Source organism: Sphaerodactylus townsendi, linkage group LG05 (genome assembly GCF_021028975.2).
Source record: "Sphaerodactylus townsendi isolate TG3544 linkage group LG05, MPM_Stown_v2.3, whole genome shotgun sequence".
In the NCBI taxonomy this organism is placed as follows: domain Eukaryota; kingdom Metazoa; phylum Chordata; class Lepidosauria; order Squamata; family Sphaerodactylidae; genus Sphaerodactylus; species Sphaerodactylus townsendi.
This window is the reverse complement of record NC_059429.1, coordinates 105,841,717-105,861,788: the sequence shown is the minus strand read 5'-3', so window position 1 is coordinate 105,861,788 and position 20,072 is coordinate 105,841,717. Positions and strand designations below refer to the sequence as shown.

At 42.0% G+C, this 20,072-nt stretch overlaps 1 protein-coding gene across 2 annotated transcripts in view; it reads left to right on the top strand.

The window, feature by feature from the left end:
• Positions 1-20,072, top strand: part of PTPRT (protein tyrosine phosphatase receptor type T) — a 477,129-nt gene that overhangs the window by 333,740 nt on the left and 123,317 nt on the right. The window contains exons 12-13 of one of the 2 annotated variants that reach the window (XM_048498723.1): positions 2,686-2,742; positions 15,285-15,420. In XM_048498723.1, coding sequence (XP_048354680.1) covers positions 2,686-2,742; positions 15,285-15,420 — 193 coding nt within the window. The remainder of the gene's footprint in view (positions 1-2,685; positions 2,743-15,284; positions 15,421-20,072) is intronic. The other variant, XM_048498724.1, reaches the window with a different exon arrangement.

Below are 20,072 nucleotides of genomic sequence, written 5' to 3'. Positions count from 1 at the left end.
GAAGTTATGTTTTCATAAAGTTAATATTTAATATTTAATGGAACACTGGACAGTATTTCACCAGTCCCTCGGCAAATGCTTTTACTTTTCCCAAACTAAGACTTTACACAATAAATACTCTGTACCAGAAACTTAATACCAAGAAGAGCTAGATTTGCACTCAGAATAAATTATACAACAGAGTTTCCCAATAGGGCACCACAGAAACCACGGTATCTACCAACACCTTTCCTGGCATCTACCACATGTTTTTGGAAAGTGACAGGGCTCTTAATTGACCATTGGAGATCTGTTTGGCTATGCTTTCTTTATATACACACACACACACACACACACACACACACACACACACACACATGCTTAGGCAGCAGCTGCCACCACAGCACAAAGATCTTCAATGTGTGACTGAAAGTGTCAGAATTTCAAAGATGGTTTGGAATGTCACCATTCAGTATTACTAGTGGTTGAATTCCACCATTCAATATTACCATTATTATCCACTATTGTCATTCCTTCCCATCTCTTTCAGGACAGGGACATTAAATGATGCAGCTGGCCTCCACTCAGGCCGGGACCTTTTCGGTCCTGGTGGAACACTCTTCCTCTAGCTGTCTGGGCCCTGTGGGATCTTGGTGAGTTCTGCAGGGCCTGCATGACGGAGTTGTTCCACCGGACTTTTGGAGTGCCCAGCCGCTAATAAAGTGCCCCTTTATTCTCCTGTGTTTGGGTCCCTTTACTATCCATGGGACCCATCTTTCCTTCCCCCCTCTTTGGGAGGGTTTTTAATAAGGATTTTATTGCTGACGCTGTTTTATTATATTTATTGCTGTGTTTATTTTAATGGTCTTAATTATATATGTTTTAACTTTATGTTGTTCACCGCCCAGAGCCCTTCAGGGGTAGGGCGATATATAAAACTTAGAAATAAATAAATAAATAAATAAACTTACAATGGCGACATGTGTGCCTAACCCCCTCCCCAATTACTGTAGAGTATATATAGAAACTGGGCAGCAGTTAAATTATTTATAGAAAACAATTCCAAATGGTGATATAGCTCTCATTTAGCACTGGCTCCCTAGCTTTGCATGCAGGTGCATAGTTTAGAATTACTTGTATATCATTTGCATTGAAATGGCTGAGTGTTGTGAAAAAGCAGTTTTGAGCTAATACCAGTCAAGACCACCTGTATTTGTAGGTCTTGAACTGGGGATTATCTGGTGCCTTGTTCCCACAGCCATCACCTCTCCCTTAAAAAAAGTTCCTTGGGCTCAAAACAACTCCATGAATCTGCCTTGCTCCAGTCCAGCAACTTCTCATGATTAGTCATTGCCCTTCCCTCCCATTTCCTCTGTCAAGATGGAACATCTCATCTTCCACCAATCCCTGTCTCTAGCTTTGAGCAACATCTTGTGTGTTGACCCTGCTCTTTGGATCTGCCTGCATGCTCAAAACTCCTTTCTTCAAACAGATGCCATCTAACATGACTATGTATCTGCCATATCCATCAATTAGAGGTGTTAGCCTAACTCCATTATTTGGGAAGTCCTGCTCATTGACAGCCAAGCTTTTGACTGCTGGAGAGCCTGATCTGAAAGTGCCAAGTCCTTTCAATGTGTGACAACAGCTCTGACTGAATCTCTTTTTCACTGCCCAAATGATCAAAGTCTGTTGGGAGTATCTGACACAAAACTCCATTACAAATGTTTCTGGAATACAAGAATATTCGAAGTGCCTTACCAAATTGTTCTCAAATCCTGAAATTCTGACAGAGGGCAGACAACATTTTTGTTATATATCTCCCTGAATGCTCAGTGTCTTAGGGGGGTGGGGGGGACATATAAATTGGAGCCTGAATGGAAAGATTCAGAGTAAGCACTGGCCATTGTTGATTTCATGCATCTTACATCTCCCTCGTTGTTTCTGGTGACCATGAGTTCAGAATTAATTCTGAATGTTCAATGCATTCACATTTGCTAGTCAATATTACACCTCTCAGTGTTTTGTCCACTCTTCAGTCATTGTTTTATATGCATTTCTTTCACAATACAAAATCATTGTTCTTTTATTCATTGCTGCTATTATCTGCTTTATATCTACTGTCTTTTTCATCCATCAGCAGGCTAGTTGTATTTAAATTAAGAGGTGAGGAAAAATGTCTAACCGATTTGTCAACCTGAATATGTTACCATCATTAGTGCAATAGGCTTCCCTTTTAAAATAAACTGTTCATTAAACCCCAATTTACCAGTTCTCCACTGCAGAATTTTAATTCAGAAAGGTTTTTAAATCTGTTTTTGCTCTTTTAGTTTCCCTAATGCCATGTATTTTCTGTTCTTATTTTAATTTGATCGGTTTGTTTGGCATGAACACTTTTTCCCCTTCTCCCCAAACAATACACGTTAATATTGACATTTTATTACTAAAAATTGTATCCTCTTGCTGCAGGAGAAACAATTACCTCCTGTGATCTCTGAGTGTGTTACATTAATTTCAGCACCTAATTGAAACTAAGGCAGATGCCTCGTAAATGGTTCCCTATCTCTCAAGGTTAATTTTTTTTTGTGCAACTTCGTGCAAAGAAAATGCAGTTTTATTCATTAAGTGGCACATTTTTATTTTTATTTTCCTTTTTTCTTTTCTCTCTTGTGCATGCTGCCTGGGAACGGTTTTCCTTGTTCTTAGCAGTAATAAGTAGGCAACAGGTGACCACCCGAAACCCGCCCAGCCTCATGAGCACAGGTGATTATCAGTTCAGGAAAGGGGATGTCATAAATATGCAAACTTTGGGGCAGCTCCAAGATTGTCATGTCCAGTGTGCCTGCATGTTGAAACAACTGTGATGTTGATTGAATTTGTATAAAGAATATATTGAACACTTTTGCAGCAGAATGAAAGAAGTCAAACTTGAACATTTTAAATGATTTAAGTAGCTCTGAAATGGTTACCTAATATGAAATTACCATACTATTAATGTGATATTAAGCAACCTGGAGATAATTTTGTACTGATAAACCAGTCTTGATGTTTCAATTGCTGTTCAGGTTCTAATAACGAGACAAGATGTGGACCAACCCAGGTTCGGTTTTCTTGCCAACCTATCCAAGTGATTTCTTGGGTAGCAAAATGAGGGCAATGTTGCACCCCTGTGGCCTAGTATACCATTAGTGGCATGGGAGGTGATTGCCATCAGTAACCTTCAAGGGTGCTAGCAGCTGCTGACTGGGTCTGGGAAGGAATGGATCCACTTTGTATAAGATGACAAAACAACTTGAACCAGTTCTGCTTCAGCCTGTGTATTAAGAAGTGGCATGCCATGAATATAACTTGTTTGGGAATCTCCATATAAAGAGGCAGCAAATCACTGAATAACAGTTGATATGGTTTAAAAGTGGGAGATGGTTGCCACTTTCATGCTAGGGTTGTCAGCAGCCTGGGGAAAATGCCCTGTCTCTTTAATAGAACTATAACATATAGAAATGCACAGATAAAGCTTCTCATAGAATGGAGGTAAGTAATATTACCAGGTACATAGCATTCTGTTAAGCCTCTGTTAAAGACAGGCAACACTTTCCCATGACCCCATGCCCCGACCTCCATGCAGACCAGGGGGTGGGGCTCCAAGATGGGGGCTCCGGCTTGTCTGCATGGAGGGGGCATGGGGTGCTTTCCCCCAGCCTCGCCCCTGGTCTGCATGGAGGTTGGGGTTGTGGACTGCCCCTCTTTCACCTCCATGCTTTCAAAAGCTCTGGCTTTGGAGATTGGGCAGAGCGGAGAGGGGCTTGGTGGCCGCAGCGCACACCATTTGGTCATGTGGGGGGGGGGCGTCTGACACCATGTCCCCAGGCAGATATGCCACTGCCCCCCATCTGGATTGGACTGTTAGAACTTTAGCCAGTATTTGAGAAGACTTCAATTCTGATTTCCAGACAGAGCAGGCATGTTTTACTGTTTGGGAGAGACCCCTGGTTTTGGCAGGAAAAGATTATTGGGAGAGAGAATTTCTAGCTCAGGTTCTTAGAACAGAGCTAATCAGTCTTCTGGACAGAGTGGGTAGAACTGAGGGAAGTGACAGGAAAAGAGATTATGTCAGAAAGGAACTAGTTCTCTCTTAGGAAGAGAATCATGCTGTGCATGTGTGAGAGATTTTACATCCCTACTTCTGTAGTAGGATTTACTTCAGACGCTGTGAAATAATCCTAAAATTTGAAAAGTCTCAAGGGGAAATACTGCTTTCCATAGTTAATAGGGTAGCAGATCTACCACATGAACCTCTGGGTGCTAGCCTGAATATATTCTGTGTAGCAGTTTGAAGGTCTATCATATTTTAGAAGCTTCAAGAATGCTGCGACAATCTGACATCTTTTTCTAAAAGCCAATTACCATATGTGCTAAACTTTGAAGACCCCTTATCTGTAAATAAAAATGTTCTCTTTTTATGCTGACAATTCTTAATCTAGTCCCCTGAAGCAGTGGCATAGCCCCAAGGGTGTGGGGGGCACGATGCACAGAGTGTGCGCCATTGCGGGGGCTTCCAGGGGCATGGCGGGGTGCAGGGCATATGCATGCCCCGGGCAGAGTTCCCCCTCACTCTGGCCCTTCCCTGAAGTTATTAATAAAATTCTATAATTTATTTGTTAAACTTTTAAAAAGAGTTCTTGTGTGAGGTAAAACAGAAACAAAGAGTAAAGGAGGGCCATGGTGGAATCACCTTAGTTCTCAAAGCTAGTTCAGTTAAACATTTATTCTGAAGTGGAATAGGGTGGGTCAACTGAAGAGAACCCCTGTAAAGGGTGTAGAGAGAAGCCCTGTAAAGGGTTCACACACACACATATGTGTATGTGTGTGTGTGCGTGTGTGTGTATACACACACACACACACACACACATATACAGAGAGAGAGAGGAGCTATATATAGGTAAAGATATATATATTCCCTTTAGTTTGGATTTTCAGTTATGAACATGCTCCCTCCTCTTCAGAACTAGCAGCACCCTTTGATCTGAGAATGCCAAGTTTCCAAAAGCTCTTAAAATGGAACTTTTCAGGGAAAACAACGGGAATCCACATGTTTCCCTTTCTTTGGGTTTTCTTGTTTCTCTCAGCTTTCCCCGCACACACAAGAGCAGCAGTGGCATAGTGGTTAAGATCAGGTATACTCTAATCTAGAGGAACCGGGTTTGATTCCCTGCTCTGCCGCTTGAGCTGTGGAGGCGTATCTGGGAATTCAGATTAGCCTGTGCACTCCGACACATGCCAGCTGGGTGACCTTGGGCTAGTCCAGGGGTAGGGAACCTTTAACACTCAAAGAGCCATTTGGCCCCCTTTTCCACGGGAAAAGAAAACACTTGGAGCCGCAAATAATTTATGACATTTAAAATAAAGATAACACTATATATATAGGGTTTTTTTAACCTTTTACTCCGCTCATTCTGAGAAGCGCATGGATGCGCCCGCCCTGCTGTCTGCAGGGCGGATTTGACCTGGGGAGTACAGACTGCCGCGGTGGTTAAGAAAGCCCAGCAAAGACTGTACTTTCTGAGACTTTTAAGGAAGCAACAACTAGATGATGGAAAACTTCTGGTGTCCTTTTACCGCTGTGCTATAGAGAGTGTCCTAACCTACTGCATCTGTGTATGGTTCTCCAGTTGCACAGGAAGTGGGCATTAATAGGCTAAGGCGCCTCCAAAGGGTGCATCAATACTCGCACAAAGGGATTAATATCGGCTGCCCTCTCCCCTCCTTGGAAGAAATCTATAATGCCCGGAAGCCTAAATTGGCAAAGCCCAAAATATTCTTAAGGGATCCGGCCTCTCATCCAGTTAACACTCTCTTTTAAACTGCTACCATCTGGCAGACTCTATACAGGGGTCCCTCAGAACTAGGGACAAAGAGGCTTGTGAGAGGACAGCTTCTACTCTAGAGCTGTGGCTATGCTAAACTCCACTGCTTCATATTGATGTATTTGGGGCTGTGTAGGGATGGGTGGAGGATGATGATGTATGAGTCTGAAATTGTGTGCATCGAGGAATGCTGCTGTAAATTTCGTTGTGCGTGCACAATGACAATAAAAATGCTTATGCTTATGCTTGCTTATGCTTATGCTTATGCTTATGCTTATGCTTATGCTTATGCTTATGCTTATGCTTATGCTTATGCTTATGCAGGGCGGGCAAGAATGAAGCCGGCGGCTCGGCCTCGCCAACCGTGGGAAGTTGGTGCGCTTGCCCTGCTGCCTGCAGGGCGGGCAAGGATGGGGCTGGCAGCTCGGCTCGTGGAGCCACAGTGGAAGGGCAGAAGAGCCGCGTGCGGCTCTCGAGCCGCAGGTTCCCTACCCCTGGGCTAGTCACAGTTCTTCTGAGTTCTTCTCAGCCCCACCTATCTCTCAAAGTGTTCATTGTGAGGGGGGAGAAAAGGAAAGTAGATTGTCAGCCCCCTTGAATCTCCTTACAGGAGAGAAATAGGAGATATAAATCCAACTCTTTTTCATGTGGAGGAGTGGGGAATCAAATTAGGTTCTCTAGATTAGAATTCACTGCTCTTAATCACTACACCATGCTGGCTCTCAGAAATTAGATCCTCAACATGAAAGCCATGTAGATGTTCAGTGTACTTTGCACAGCTGTGTTCAGAAACATTACATACTTCCGTGATACTAAGCGGGGTACGCCACGCTAGCTAAGCTGTGGCAGTTGTCCTCTCATCACAGTCCAAGGTGAATCCTTAACACAGATGTCCATGCAGGTCCAGTGATCCGCAGCACAGTCTTTTGGGGTGGTCAAATGGAATCCCTCTTTCCCTTTTCAATTCACATTGTTATATGGTGATGTCTTTTTTTTTAGTATAAGGTAACCCTTTCCATTCCACCAAACGGAACTCAGTTTGTCTCAGAGGTAGAACTCCCTGACTGTCCATGAGGCTGGAGCTGACACACACAGTCCCTGGCTTTGGGTAAGGCAGAACTGGGGCAAGGGAGGCTATCCCCAAATCAGGGCAGCAGAGGCAGGGCTGTGAGGCGCCTCAAATCGAGGCCAGCTCTCTGGGTCTCTTAGCTGGGCCATGTCCAAAAAAGAAGCGGAGCAGTAGTGTTGGTTTGCCCCCCACCCTCGTGGGATTTTCTTAGAAGAAAAAGGCAAACTCCAGGTCACGCTTTTGGTAAAAGAGAGCTGTGGTGAATTAAGGGTGGAGGAAGTGGGTAAATGGTGGTTGGATGTGAGGGGAGGGCAGAGTGAGGTGGAGGAGGATGAGCTGGATGTGTATTGTGTGGTAGTAGTGGGTGAGTCACAGAGAGTGAAAGTTACTCATGCAGTGAGGGGGGGTAACCCCACCCATTGACATCTCATTGGCGACAGCAAAGTAGTGTATGTGTTTCACCAAATTCCACTCACATTACCTAACATCGGATATTATCTATTTTGACTGGTTTTCAACTGCTCATCCCTGTGGCCATCCTGATGTCGTAAACATTTCCTCTGAGCCTTACACCAAACCCCTCAGGCCACAGGACATGCTGCACCGAACATTCTAAGGTAAGTGACAGTTGGGAAACACAGCCAGCTTCAAAATACGGCCTGGTGCACCAGGAAAGATGTTTTACCTGGCTCTAGGTATGTGACTTTCAGTGATTTGAAGCGTCCAATTTACCTGCCCAGAAGGGTATGCAGGGAGGAAACATCATGTGAAAATTTGGGGGCGATCCGTCTAATGCTTCGGCTTCGTCAAGTTAGGGCATGACTAACAAACCGTTTCACTCGTTAGCTTTTTATAGTGCATCTAGATATGGAAATCTGACTGGGTACTGTGCCTAATCAACTTCAGAACTGGCGTTTATTAAGACTTTAAAAAGTCTTGAAAACAAGCAGTTCTTATAGATGATTTTCTAAGAATCCAGTAAAACATTTTCATTGTAATTGATCAATTAAATTCATTTATTTCATGGAACTATTCTCATGAACTCTTTCATGGAACTCAGTTGACTTGCATGAGGCTCCTCTAGACAATGACCAAAGCCCAAACACATTTGGCCTAAGGAAAATTACAGTGCCCTGTACTGTGGGATATAAACTTGTAATTGTGGTTTATGTCTCATTGATTTCAGGACAGAAAACAAATGAACTAAAATTTCTATGTGTGTGTCATTCACAAAATCTGAACAATTTTAAAACCATGAAATTAACTGGAAGAGGGGGTCTGAGGTGGTGGTTCTTTGGTTTTTGTTTTGAAAGAAAAAAAACATTTCCATATAATTTGTTTTTAATTTGGTGTTGCAGTTTGTTCTTTTCAACTGTTGTTACCTTCTTAGGTCTTCCAACTGGATTTACACCATTTCCACCAGCATAATTTGATCCTGTCAATTTTATTTAAATCTTGGTGCTGAACCTTTTGGTCTTTATCTTCATAGAGGTCTTTATTCTCCAAGAACCTCTCTGTCCAATTAACCCATATCTCACAGGATCGTGGGAGGATCAGATAGTATTTCGATTTACCATATCTTTTCAAACTCCAGTTTTATATCTCCATAGAGCACTTTTGAAGCTATTATGCAGGATTCGGCAAAGAGTATTTCCCATTTGGGTTAGGGAGAAAGAAAAACCTTTCAGTACTTTGAACCTTTTGATATGCAAACCAAACACCACGGAGACGAAATGACTTCCTTTTTTACTCTGGGGGTGATGATGGGTTTTTCAGTGCCAACAGTTGTCTGGAATTGGAGGAGGACAGGTTGAAAAAGTGCTGCTTTTTCCAGGCAGAGCAATTGAAGAACTCAAATTATTTCTAGCAAAACATATTATCCGTTTGAACAGTGATCTTCTGTTACCAGTAGTTTGGTACTGGTGAGATAAGGCTAGAGTATTTTTGACAATTTATCATAATAGTATAACAAAATGTGTAATTACTCTGGCATTCATAATATGCCAGCCTTTATTTATTTTTGACCTTTGGTTGTGGTGTTGATGCCAGAGCTTTTATTCATCTTTCTTGTTTGCCATAGAAACCATCTGGTCTCTGAACAATTTAGATTTTCATTACTTTGTGATCTGGTCTCAAATGGAAAAGACGCTTTTTTTCTTTGCAGTCTATATCACTTCCTTGATTTTTCCATTTTTCTTAATTTTAACTGTAAGTACATAATTCTTTAGAGGATTATCTGTGGAGATACCTCAGTCAAAATATCTCTGTGTTGTTCCAATATTTTGTCGCTGCTGTGTAATATGCACAGTTTAAGAATCCTTTTATTATATGCTATCATCTCCTCTGAAAAGCTAGCTTCTTATGTTCTAGATGCCAGAATTATTTGGTATCTTCTATCATATATGAGCAAAGAAGTTTTGCATTGGATAGTTTACAAAAAATGGCCTCAGTTGTATATGTCCATTTTCCAAGGTTGTAAACAAAGAGCCTGTAAGAACAGAATCTTCGACAATTGTCTCTTATGTAGCTTACCACAGAAAACTTTGTAATGATGGTAGTTTTTGAATCTGTAGTGGAGCCATTGGAAAGGAAGATAATTATGTTTTCCTTTCGTGGGATCTTTTAGTATTCTGAGTTGCATACCTGCCTGACATTTTGATTTTAATTTTTGCCCCTATTTCTTAGGATTGTGTTCTGGATTCTACTCAAATAGAAATTCTGCCTCCCACCCCCCACCCCAAAATCTATTAAAACATGAAAGGTTTTTTTTCCCTATTGTCTTACCTAAAGAAAAAAGCCAAAATTGTAACTTCATTCACCACATGCTGGACCATCTTTGTTTCAGAATGCTGTTTGGGTCCTAGTGCCTACCTAACAGAACTAGGTAGACGCTAGAAACCAAACAGAGCACAACCACCCTGTTAGGTTATTTCTTACTTCCATGCTTTTTTAAATTTTTGCATTCTTTTCCTGTTTCTCATATTTCTTCTTATTATGATGCTTATTCAGTTGGTCCTAATGCTTTCACTTACATACGTTCTTTTCTATCTGCAGTTTCTTTTCATTTTCTGGTAACTGTGCTGTATTCTCTCTGGATGCTGCACAATGTTGTCAGCTTCACAATTTTGTACTTGTCACATTTCCTCTTCCCAACCTTGATGCTCTTTTTCCCTTCATGATTCTATCTAGCTTCACAGCATTAGAGGCTAGATCCTAATTTATTTCTTGTTTCCTTCAAGATTTGTTTATGTTATACTCATATTTGATTGCTTTGTTCTTTGCTAATTAAATTGTTTTCTACTTTTTTTATAATCTTCATGATGTGCTGTCTTTTTTGTTTTTCTGCTTTTGTTACTTTATGCTTTTGTTACTCTTATTTGTATTTGTCCTTCTGGTGCCCTTTACTTTCTTTGACTTCAAGATTTTTATTTGTTGATAAACAGGACTTATATTCATGCTTTACCCCCTCCTTGCACTCATGTTTTTACAGACTTTATGTTCATGCCCCTTCTTCTGTGTTGAATTATTTCTATCAGTAATTGTGATATTCATTCTCTTCTTTCTCCTACCAAGGCTGCTTATTTATTGAAATAGTTATATTCAACCATCAGTATTATTCTGACATTTAAATCTTTGTCACTTCTGTTCTTCCTGCTCATCATAGTATTTTAAATTCCTCCCTTTCTTCTGCTTCTTTTCTACTTTTAAACCAGCTATTATGAAAAGAGCACATCTATAAATAAAAAAGAATCATTTGAACTCTGCATGTAACTTGAATGGAACTTGAAATAAAATGAAGGTTGATTTATGAGAGAATTTTTGAATGTCAAGTCAACCATGTCACACAGCCTTAGGTATTCAGCTAATAATGAATAACTCTTGAACATAACTGGCTTTCCATGTTCAAATCTAGATATGCAAAGGTTTCTCTGATTTGGAATGTTCTTAAGAGGAGTCCTTTTGGACAGTGGATCAAATGAAATAAATACAAAATATACAATTCTTGATTTAATTAATTTTAAAATGTTTGAATCACACTTTTCAATTGTGTGTTTTTAAAGTGGTTGGTATGTTTCAATATAACGGTTGGTTTATACAGCAGATATTTCACTAACATAAGAAGGAGGACAATCTAATCTGATTCCCCTACTTGCTGCAGCCCCCCCCCCCAACTCATGTGTTTTTTAATCTAGGAGAGTCCCCCACCTTCTAACAGTGTTCTTTGGGGGATATGGGAGTCTGCTTGGAGAAGAGAAATTTAGAGAAAAATCCACTTCTACCACTTGCTTTAAAAAAAATCCAAACCCCATTTTTAAAGTATCAAAAATAAAAGAGGCAGCCAATGATATTAAACACTTAAAAAAATCACTGGAAGAAAAACAAAAAAATAAATAATATAGAGATGACCCAGCAGAAGCTTACAGCCTATAGGGACATGGGGTCACCCATGTCCCTGGGTGCACACCTCCACATGACAAAACAGTGTGTTCCCCACCCGCACGCCTCTGCAGGGAGGTGGGGGCTGGGGCTCAGTGGTGGGCAACCATGGTGCTCGCCTGGGCCACCTGCCACCACCAAGCCCCACTTTCTTGGCCTCCATGCAGGTGGACCTTTGCCCTCCCTAGCCCATGGGGATGGCAGGAGCCAGCCTGCAGAGAGGCAGGGACAGGGCTTGGTCTGAGTCCACCCACCCCACACCCCCACACCCCACCCCTGAACGTGGGGGGCCTGGGGCAGGGGGTAACCAGCGGTGTTGCCCCTGGGTGCCATTTCCCCTCAATACACTTCTGTGACCCAGTTTGTGGTCATGATTAAATCCTGAGGATCACATGATTCCAGACAATTTTTTTCAATAGCAGTATTTGAATTGGACTTGGAAACAAACAGGAAAATATTATTGCTGAAACAGAGTTGGGGGAACATTCTCACCAGCCAGTTCTTATCCTCTAGATTTTGAACCACTTGCAGTCTCTGAATATTCCTTTAAAAGTAGTCCTTGTCAGGAACATTACAGCCATCTAATATTAATGTTACTAGAACATGAATTCCTGTATGTAGAGCAGCTCATTCTAGGAAATATTCAGCGGGCACAAGTAATATGCCTGTTCACTATCTGAGCCAGGACATGCAGATGAAGCAGATAATCCAAAAACAAAATGTAAGTGCAATTATAGTTTGATGGCAACATCTTGCAGAACATTGCCCTTTCAAAATACATAATGTCCAGAAGAGACTTTCCACTGATTTTCTTTCTGCAAAAAACATTTACTAACAATAACCCTTTACTAACAACTCATATTCTGCTTCCAACATTTCTTTAGTCACCCATCAGAGGATTAGTTTACCTCTAAGCCAGTAAAAATTAGCCATGAATAACCAGTAAACTCATAGAAGTCTCCCCATACCTCAACTTGAAAAGCACCTTCCACTAATTGTCTGGCTTTGTATAGCTACTTTGAAGATCCAGTCTATTTATTTACCCAGGTTTTTTGCATAGATGTTCAAAGTGACTTAATAAATTAATAGTTCAGTACTCTTCAAACTAATCTGCTGGAGCAGTGAAATCCTCTTTGTGCTTCTTCTTTTTGTGACTTTGCTGCTAGCTATGCTTTATTTTGTCTGTGTGAAATGTGGAATTTCATTTTTGCTAAATTCTTCTGGCAGTCACATGTATTATGGAAATCACAGAGAACATCAAAAACCATGGCTTAAATGCTCTACAACAGTTTCATCAGATTTATCAAACTCGTATGCTTTTCAAATGGCCAATGTCAGCTGAAGGTAGTAGCCACATGGTAACAGCCTCTGAATATGGAGTTCTATTAATTAGGTGGGAAACTGGGTAGGGTCAGCTCAGGTGTTAAATCCTCTGATAAGTAATCTCCCACCCTTCTTCAGTCACTGATTCCTGGTAGTTGGCATTTGCTGGTTGAGAAAGAAGGGATATAGAATTATGAAGTATATGTTTTACCATTCTAATTTCTATACTTTCAGTAATAAGAAAAATTCCCTACATGGCAAAAAAAAGTAACAAAGTTTGAAAATTTAGAAAGTAGCAATGGCAAACTCAACTATCTGATTCTTTTTGGAGTAGAGATCTGGGGAGAGAGTTGAGTTGGACTGTTGCTGATGTTAAATCTTAGGTATTTCCTTTTGACCCCTTCCAGTCCGGCTTCCGTGCTGGGCATGGGACGGAGACTGTTCTCGTCGACGTCACAGACACGCTCCGTATTCAGCTTGACCGAGGCGGATCGGCACTGCTGGTGTTGTTAGATCTCACAGCAGCGTTTGATGTGGTCGATCACGACCTTTTGGCCCACCGCCTGGCCGCCTCCGGAGTGCGGGGCACTGTCCTTCAATGGATAACCTCGTTTCTCCGGGGCCGGAATCAGCAAGTGAGGTGCGGGGACCAGGCCTCCCGGAAGTGCCGTCTTCAGTGCGGGGTACCCCAGGGGGCGTTACTGTCCCCGGGGCTTTCGTTATTTAATATCTATATGCAACCCTTGCTCAGCTGGTAATGGGAGTTATTGGACTGATTTGCCATCAGTACTGCTTGATGACAACACAGCTCCATTCTGTTGATGAGTGGGAGCAGCCGCCGCTTCATGCGCGCTCTCCCAGCACTAAGGTTTGGGAGGCTGCTGCTTGCTGGTTGGTTGGGCGCACAGAGCAGGTTAAAACTGAATCCATCGAAGATCGGAGATCCTCTGGCTTTGGCCGTGAGGGGGGGGCGGACTTTCCAGCTGCCGGTGTGGGAGGGGGGTCACATTGGCGCCGACCCTCCGGCCCCGCAGCCTGGGGGTCCACCTGGATTTGTCTCTCTTCAATGGATGACCCAGGTGGCCCATACAACCCGGCTAAGCCTTTTTTTCCATCTCCGTCACAAGCCCTCGGGCGGCTGGCCTCCCTTCCTCTCCCGAACGGACTTGGCCTCAGTGTGATCTGCCATGCAACGGTCATCTCCAGATTAGACTATTGTAACTCGCTTCTACGCTGGCCTTCCCCTCATGCGCTTTTGGATCCTCGAGAGATTGAAACTGGTCCAGCATGCAGCGGCAGATCGCCTTGCTGACAGGTGGGTGGCTTCACCTGGGGGAACAACACATCCAGCCCATACTACATCAGCTGCACTGGCTTCCAGTAGAGTCTTCGGATCGATCTTCTAAGGTGCTGGTGTTGACCTTTAAGGCCATACAGCTGCCTGGGGACCATCGTGATCTTCAAGACCGCGATCACCCCCATATGTCCTCTGTACGGCCTCTCCGATCGGCGGAGGCCAATCTACTGGTGGTCCCTGGCCCCACGGTGTGCGGCTGGCCTCCACTCAGGCCAGGGCCTTTACGGCATGCGCCCAGGGAATTCCGCAGGGCCCAGGGAATTCCGCAGGGCCTGTAAGACGGAGCTGTTCTGCCGGGCCTTTGGAGGATCCAGCCGCTAATGGTGCCCCCTTCCTTGGCCCCTGACATCTGGGCCGCTTGTTACCAACTGAGACTCACCATGCCTCCCTTTCTGAGGGGGGAGGGATTTTTATTATTGGAATGTTGGATGCCATTTTAATCCATTGAGCTTTTATATAATTAGAATTACAGTTTTGTAAATTTTTATCGCTGCTCTTAATTGTTTACTTGCTTTTATATTGTACTCTTATATGTTGTACACCGCCCAGAGCCCTCCAGGGATGGGCGGTATAGAAGTCTAATATAATAAATAATAAATAAAATAAATAAGGTATGTAAAATAACCAGGGTGATCGTTGATTAGTCTCTTAGCTCAGCAGCAGAGGCATATTGGAGGGGAAGTGGTGCCTGGAGACAACTCCTTCTCTGGGCACCCCCAGCCCCATGCTTTGGAGTGGGGCCATGCCCCCGAGCCCTGCCCTAGGCATGGGGGAGGTGGGGACATGCCTCCAAGCCCCACCCTCTGGCCTCTGTTCAGGGCGGCTTTTGAAAGCTGGCCTGCATGGAGGTCAGGGAACAGGATTCGGCAGCAGCAGGCAGCCCAGGTGGGCACCGCGGCTGCCCGCTGCCAAGACCCGCCCCTGCCTCCCTGCACACCGGGGGCAGGGCTTGGTTGCTTGTGGCTGGGGTGCATGCCGTTTGCTCATGTGGGAGGCATCCAGCACCCCCCACATGACTGAAAGGCATGCGCCCAGGGACATAGGACAGCAGTATATAAATGTAATGCTTTTTTAAAATGCTGAGATTTAAAATGTTACATCATACTCAGGAGATTTATGTCCTAACCTACTGCAGAACTGGTGGTTTGAAATGTGGCTGTGACTGTGTTCCATTTTACAGTACAAAAGAAACCTAGTATATTTCAACAAGGTATTTTTATTGTTTTTATTTCCTTTCATTCTGCAACCTCTTAAGGAGCTTCGACACAGAATTCCAATGCTGTGGAACCAGAAAAACAGGTTGACAACACTGTGAAAATGGCAGGAGTTATTGCTGGCCTTCTTATGTTTGTAATTATTCTCTTGGGAGCAATGCTTACCATCAAAAGGAGGTAAGTATCTAAAATACCTAATGTACTTCACTTTGGGAATGCTTATTATTATGCCTGCCTTTTGCTTAAGAAATGTAGTTTTTCAATAAAGATAATATAGTCATGCTCATGTGGGTGAGCGAAGGCTGACATAGTGTTAGTTTCTCCCTGTAGAGTTGTCATTATTTGTTAAAATACCCTAAAGCCTTTTTCACATGTAACACTGAACTTCTTGTGAAATTCTTGTCCGTGGCTCTTGGTCCACATGGTTGCAGGTTAAGTCTGACTGTCACAAAACACTTGGGTTGAGGAGGGAACAGAATAGAATCTTTCCCATTCATGTCAAGTCTCTTCATTCTGGCTTGGTGAGGTTGTGAAGGAGTATAACATATTAGACATTATTTTATGGATTTAAAGGATGTACACATGTGTAAACAGTTCAGAAGTCCTGGGTTCTGGACCCCATCACTCTGCCACTGGAGAGATCAACACTGCAAACTTATATTTGGTTAGCCATTCCCTCTTCCCAGAATATCCAGAGAACTGTAGTTTTGTCTTGGGGTTTGAGGTGAAACCTAAAGAATTCTTTCTGAAAATTCTCAGCACCTCACTTAAACAATAATTCCCAGGATGCTTTGTTGGAATAGCAGTTAGTGTGATGTAATATCAAAAACAATATAAGTTTGTAGTGTAAATGACTATTTTGTCCTACCTGAGCAAGTCATTTCACCTATCTATGAAAGGGAGGTATTAATGAAGTTAATTATCAAGCACTTCCTCTCCCTCAGATGAACAATAGTTTATTGGTGTGTGCACAAACAATGCTCTTAAAATAGTGTGTCTGCTGATTCTACTGTCCAATGTTAAGGTGTGATGATACCTTGTGTAAACTTTATGTTCTGTTATGTGTGTGTGCATGTGCATGTATGGTTTTGGAGAACAACGAAGTATGTAGATATAGATATGGTGTTTCCCATCTTAGTTTTATATTGCCTCTGTGAAATGTATGGGATTCTTCAAAAAACTGCCTTTTTATTCTTTTTTGAAGGAGCGGTGCAGTAGACCCAAGGTGATTATCAATAACCTTCTAAGTGTGGCTTGACCATGCATGCTCACTGACAGCCATTTCCTCTGGACCATCAGTTCCGATGGACCGTTATTAAAAACTTGCCCAGGAAAGCAGGGTTGTCTGAGGATTTGTTTCTATTCATATTTGACCACCACTTTCTGAAGTTGTCACTGGCATGTATTGGAAACAAAATTTTGACACAGTCCATCATTTTTTGCATCTGTATATGCTTTCTATGTGAACCACTGGCGCTCACATTCTAAACCAGCATGGCATGACAGCTAAGTTTTCTTGCTCTCATTCTATGACCCATGCCTATCATACATTGTGAAGTAGTGATTCGGTTAAGCCGGCATTGTCTAGCACTAAGGAGACATTGTTGTCCTTGTTTATGCTAAGTCACTTTTTGACCATATATTTGTTTTCCAAAGAGCAAAGGAAGTCCATAGTCTGCCACATTCCAGCACCACAATGGTTTTGTGAGTTTGTACATGCAAGTAGTTTTCTTTCTTTGGTTGTTTCTAGAGTATTTTAATTGTTGTAGTTTCACTGCCTGATCACAACTGCAACAAATGTTTGTCTTTTACATGTGGATGTTCTACCATGAGACCTTCTTCGCAGAGGCAAAAGTCTTCTAGCTCCAAGGAAACCCTTTCTAGATCCTATCCAACACATTTTCCCCACTTCACTTTTTAACAGTTGATGAAACAGATTTATGAAGGCAACCATTTGGTCCAGAAGTACACATAAAAGAAAATCTGATTCACCCATTTGCTGTTTCATAGGGGATGCTTAGGAACTCACAATCTCTATATTTATTTATTGGTTAGATTTCTATCCTCCCTCTACAGGGAACCTGCTTGAGGCAGCTTGTGCACCTAAGCATGTTTGTTATGCATGCTTCATGAAGCTATGCTTAAAATTCAACCCAGAGTGTCCTAAATACCCAATACTCTAAACCTTTTTTGGTACTTTTTCTAAGCTTAAGGGAACTAAAATAATCCCTTTTTTGCTCTTTGTCTCTCTCTCTAATAATGCTAACAAAATACCATGTAAAACAATAGCTGGAATAGAAATATGAGTAAATGAATCATTTATATGTGGAATAGCATCCCACCTTATTGTGCTTGCTAAGATTTCACTGCTGGTAATGTTTCCACATGCTTTCTGATTACTGTCCTATTGTGAGTTCATGTTTTGGTGGGGATGGGACAAGGAAGAAGGTGGCTTATACATTCTTCACAGACAGTTCTCTAAATTGTGTAAATAGAGTCATAGAGATATCTGCAGAAACTCCCCTTAGCATCAGCCTTGTTTTAGGATCTGCAGGTATAAATAGGATGCCCAGTGGAATATGCATACAGATGCTGGTGCTTTCATTCCTTTCAGTGGCATAAACACAAATGTGGATGCTATCCCTTGATTTCAACAGGAAATTCAAGCTTATATTAAACATCTGGCTAGCTTGAACAAACATTTGCACACCCAGACACTGTTTTTTCCCAGATGAAGAAGAGAAACAACAAAACCTGATATTAAATATCAAAGTAATTGTCTGCAAGTTTAATTTGCCGAATCACACTTTACCATCCCTAGTGTCAACATACTTCTGTCAGATGAAATTTTATAGTAACTAGCTGTGATATGCCTAGCCAGTTAAAAAGGTATTGGTAGCCTACTCCCTTTGATGTTTTGTCCGTGTTGTGTGTTTAGAAAATCAGAGTTAGGTTAGACAGCTGGTTGCAATATTTTAACTGCAGTGTGATTGTTTTTGTAAATTGGCATACTTTGCTGGACAGAGGCTTTGAAAAGTAATAATTTTTGTACATTTTGGAGAGGCCTGGACATCTTCAATTGTCAAGCCAAGTTAAAATCCTGTGAGTCAACAATGGAGCAAAATCTCGAACACTTCACATTCCAACATTCTAAGGCAGGGGTTCCCCATAATGGTGGCTGAGCTGCCATGGCACCCATCATTACTTCTCCTACTGCTCCCAGGCTTTGTGGAAAGTGGGTTGGTCCATTGTTAGATAGGACTTGTTATTGGCTGCTCTCACTGAAATGCAAGGTTTTTCCTTGGCTGTGATAGCAGCTGCAGCCAGCAGAAGATAAGGAGGACTGGCAAGCACTCAGGCTTCTGGTTCCATCTCCCCTTCAGGGTTTCTTTTTTTGCTATGGTTGGCCTCTGTATAACAACCCTAGGCTGTGTTGGTGCTCTCCCATCCAAGTACTAACCAGGATCAATCTTGCTTAGCTTCCAAGATCTGATGAGATCTATCTAGCCTGGGCCATCCAGGTAAGGGAAGTTGGGTACTGGTGTCTTGTTGAAACAAATGTTTTCCAAGGCTATCTCACTTGGAAATGGATGCAAATTTAGAACCATATTGAGATGAAAAGTCATCCTAGAATACTGAAGGACTGCAATAATGTGCACATTAATTTTTTTTTAAAAAAATCAACCCCGAATTGTAAGACAGGCATTTGTCTTTGTATTATACAAAAACAAGCACACACACACATACACACAGCTTAAGCACTTTGAATTCAGGCTTGCATAAAAAGAATAATCCCTCAATCCACAGAGCAGCGAGTACAAGATTCTCTTCCCTTTCAAGGCAATGAGGCAGAAAAGTAGTAATTTAATTAGACAAACTTGAGGCACTACCTTCAGACATCAGAGTGACATCTGCTCATGGCCCAGGGCATTATAGCTGATCAGTAATAGACACAATTAATTTAATTTTCCTGAATGTAGCATTTTGCTAACCAAATGAGGAAATGTTGGCAGTATGAGCCTATATACAGACAAAATGTTTAAGGGTGAAAAGACTCACTGCCAAGACAAGTGAACATGACTGAAATTAGGGATGGGTGAGCAGTCAAAAAATTCTGTCTGATTGACAAACACAGTTAAATTGAGACACTTCTTGGAAGCTTATAATTACCTTGGGAAATGAAAGAGGGGTCCTTATTGACTATTTGCACCTTAGATGTGTTTGAAATTTGTCAGTCTATATTTTTCAATTGAATAGCTGCACAGAAACCTAACATTGAATAAATAGAGACTTTTCATAGGAGTAATTTTTTTTAAAAAAAATGATTGCTTCAGGACCAAATGGTACTTTTCAAACTCACACAGGCATATCCTTCAGCCACTGAAGCCATTGGTATGGCTGTTGCTGCAATCTCTTTGGCTCTAGAGCCCAGAGTTACAACAGTTCCCTGAGCAATCTCAGGATCTTATAAGCTAGTGTACTGTCATGGTTAGAGTTGTGGACTAGGACTGGGGAGACCTACATTCAAATTCCAGCTCAGCCATGAAGTTCACTGAGTGATTTTTGACCAGCCAGTCTTTTTCAGCTTAACCTGCCTCAGAGAGGTTTTGTGAAAATAAAATATATGGGAGAGAGGGAGAGAAGAATCATGTATGAGAATGAGGAGGGAAGGTAAATAGAGAAAATAATCCACCTCTGTCTTCCTTTCCTTCTCCATCTCTGTAATATTTTGAGTGGGCCTACATATTGTCTGGATAGAACATTTCTAGAGACGAATGATTTTAACAGCTTACTATCCAATGATGTGGCTCCTACGTTTGTTATGAATT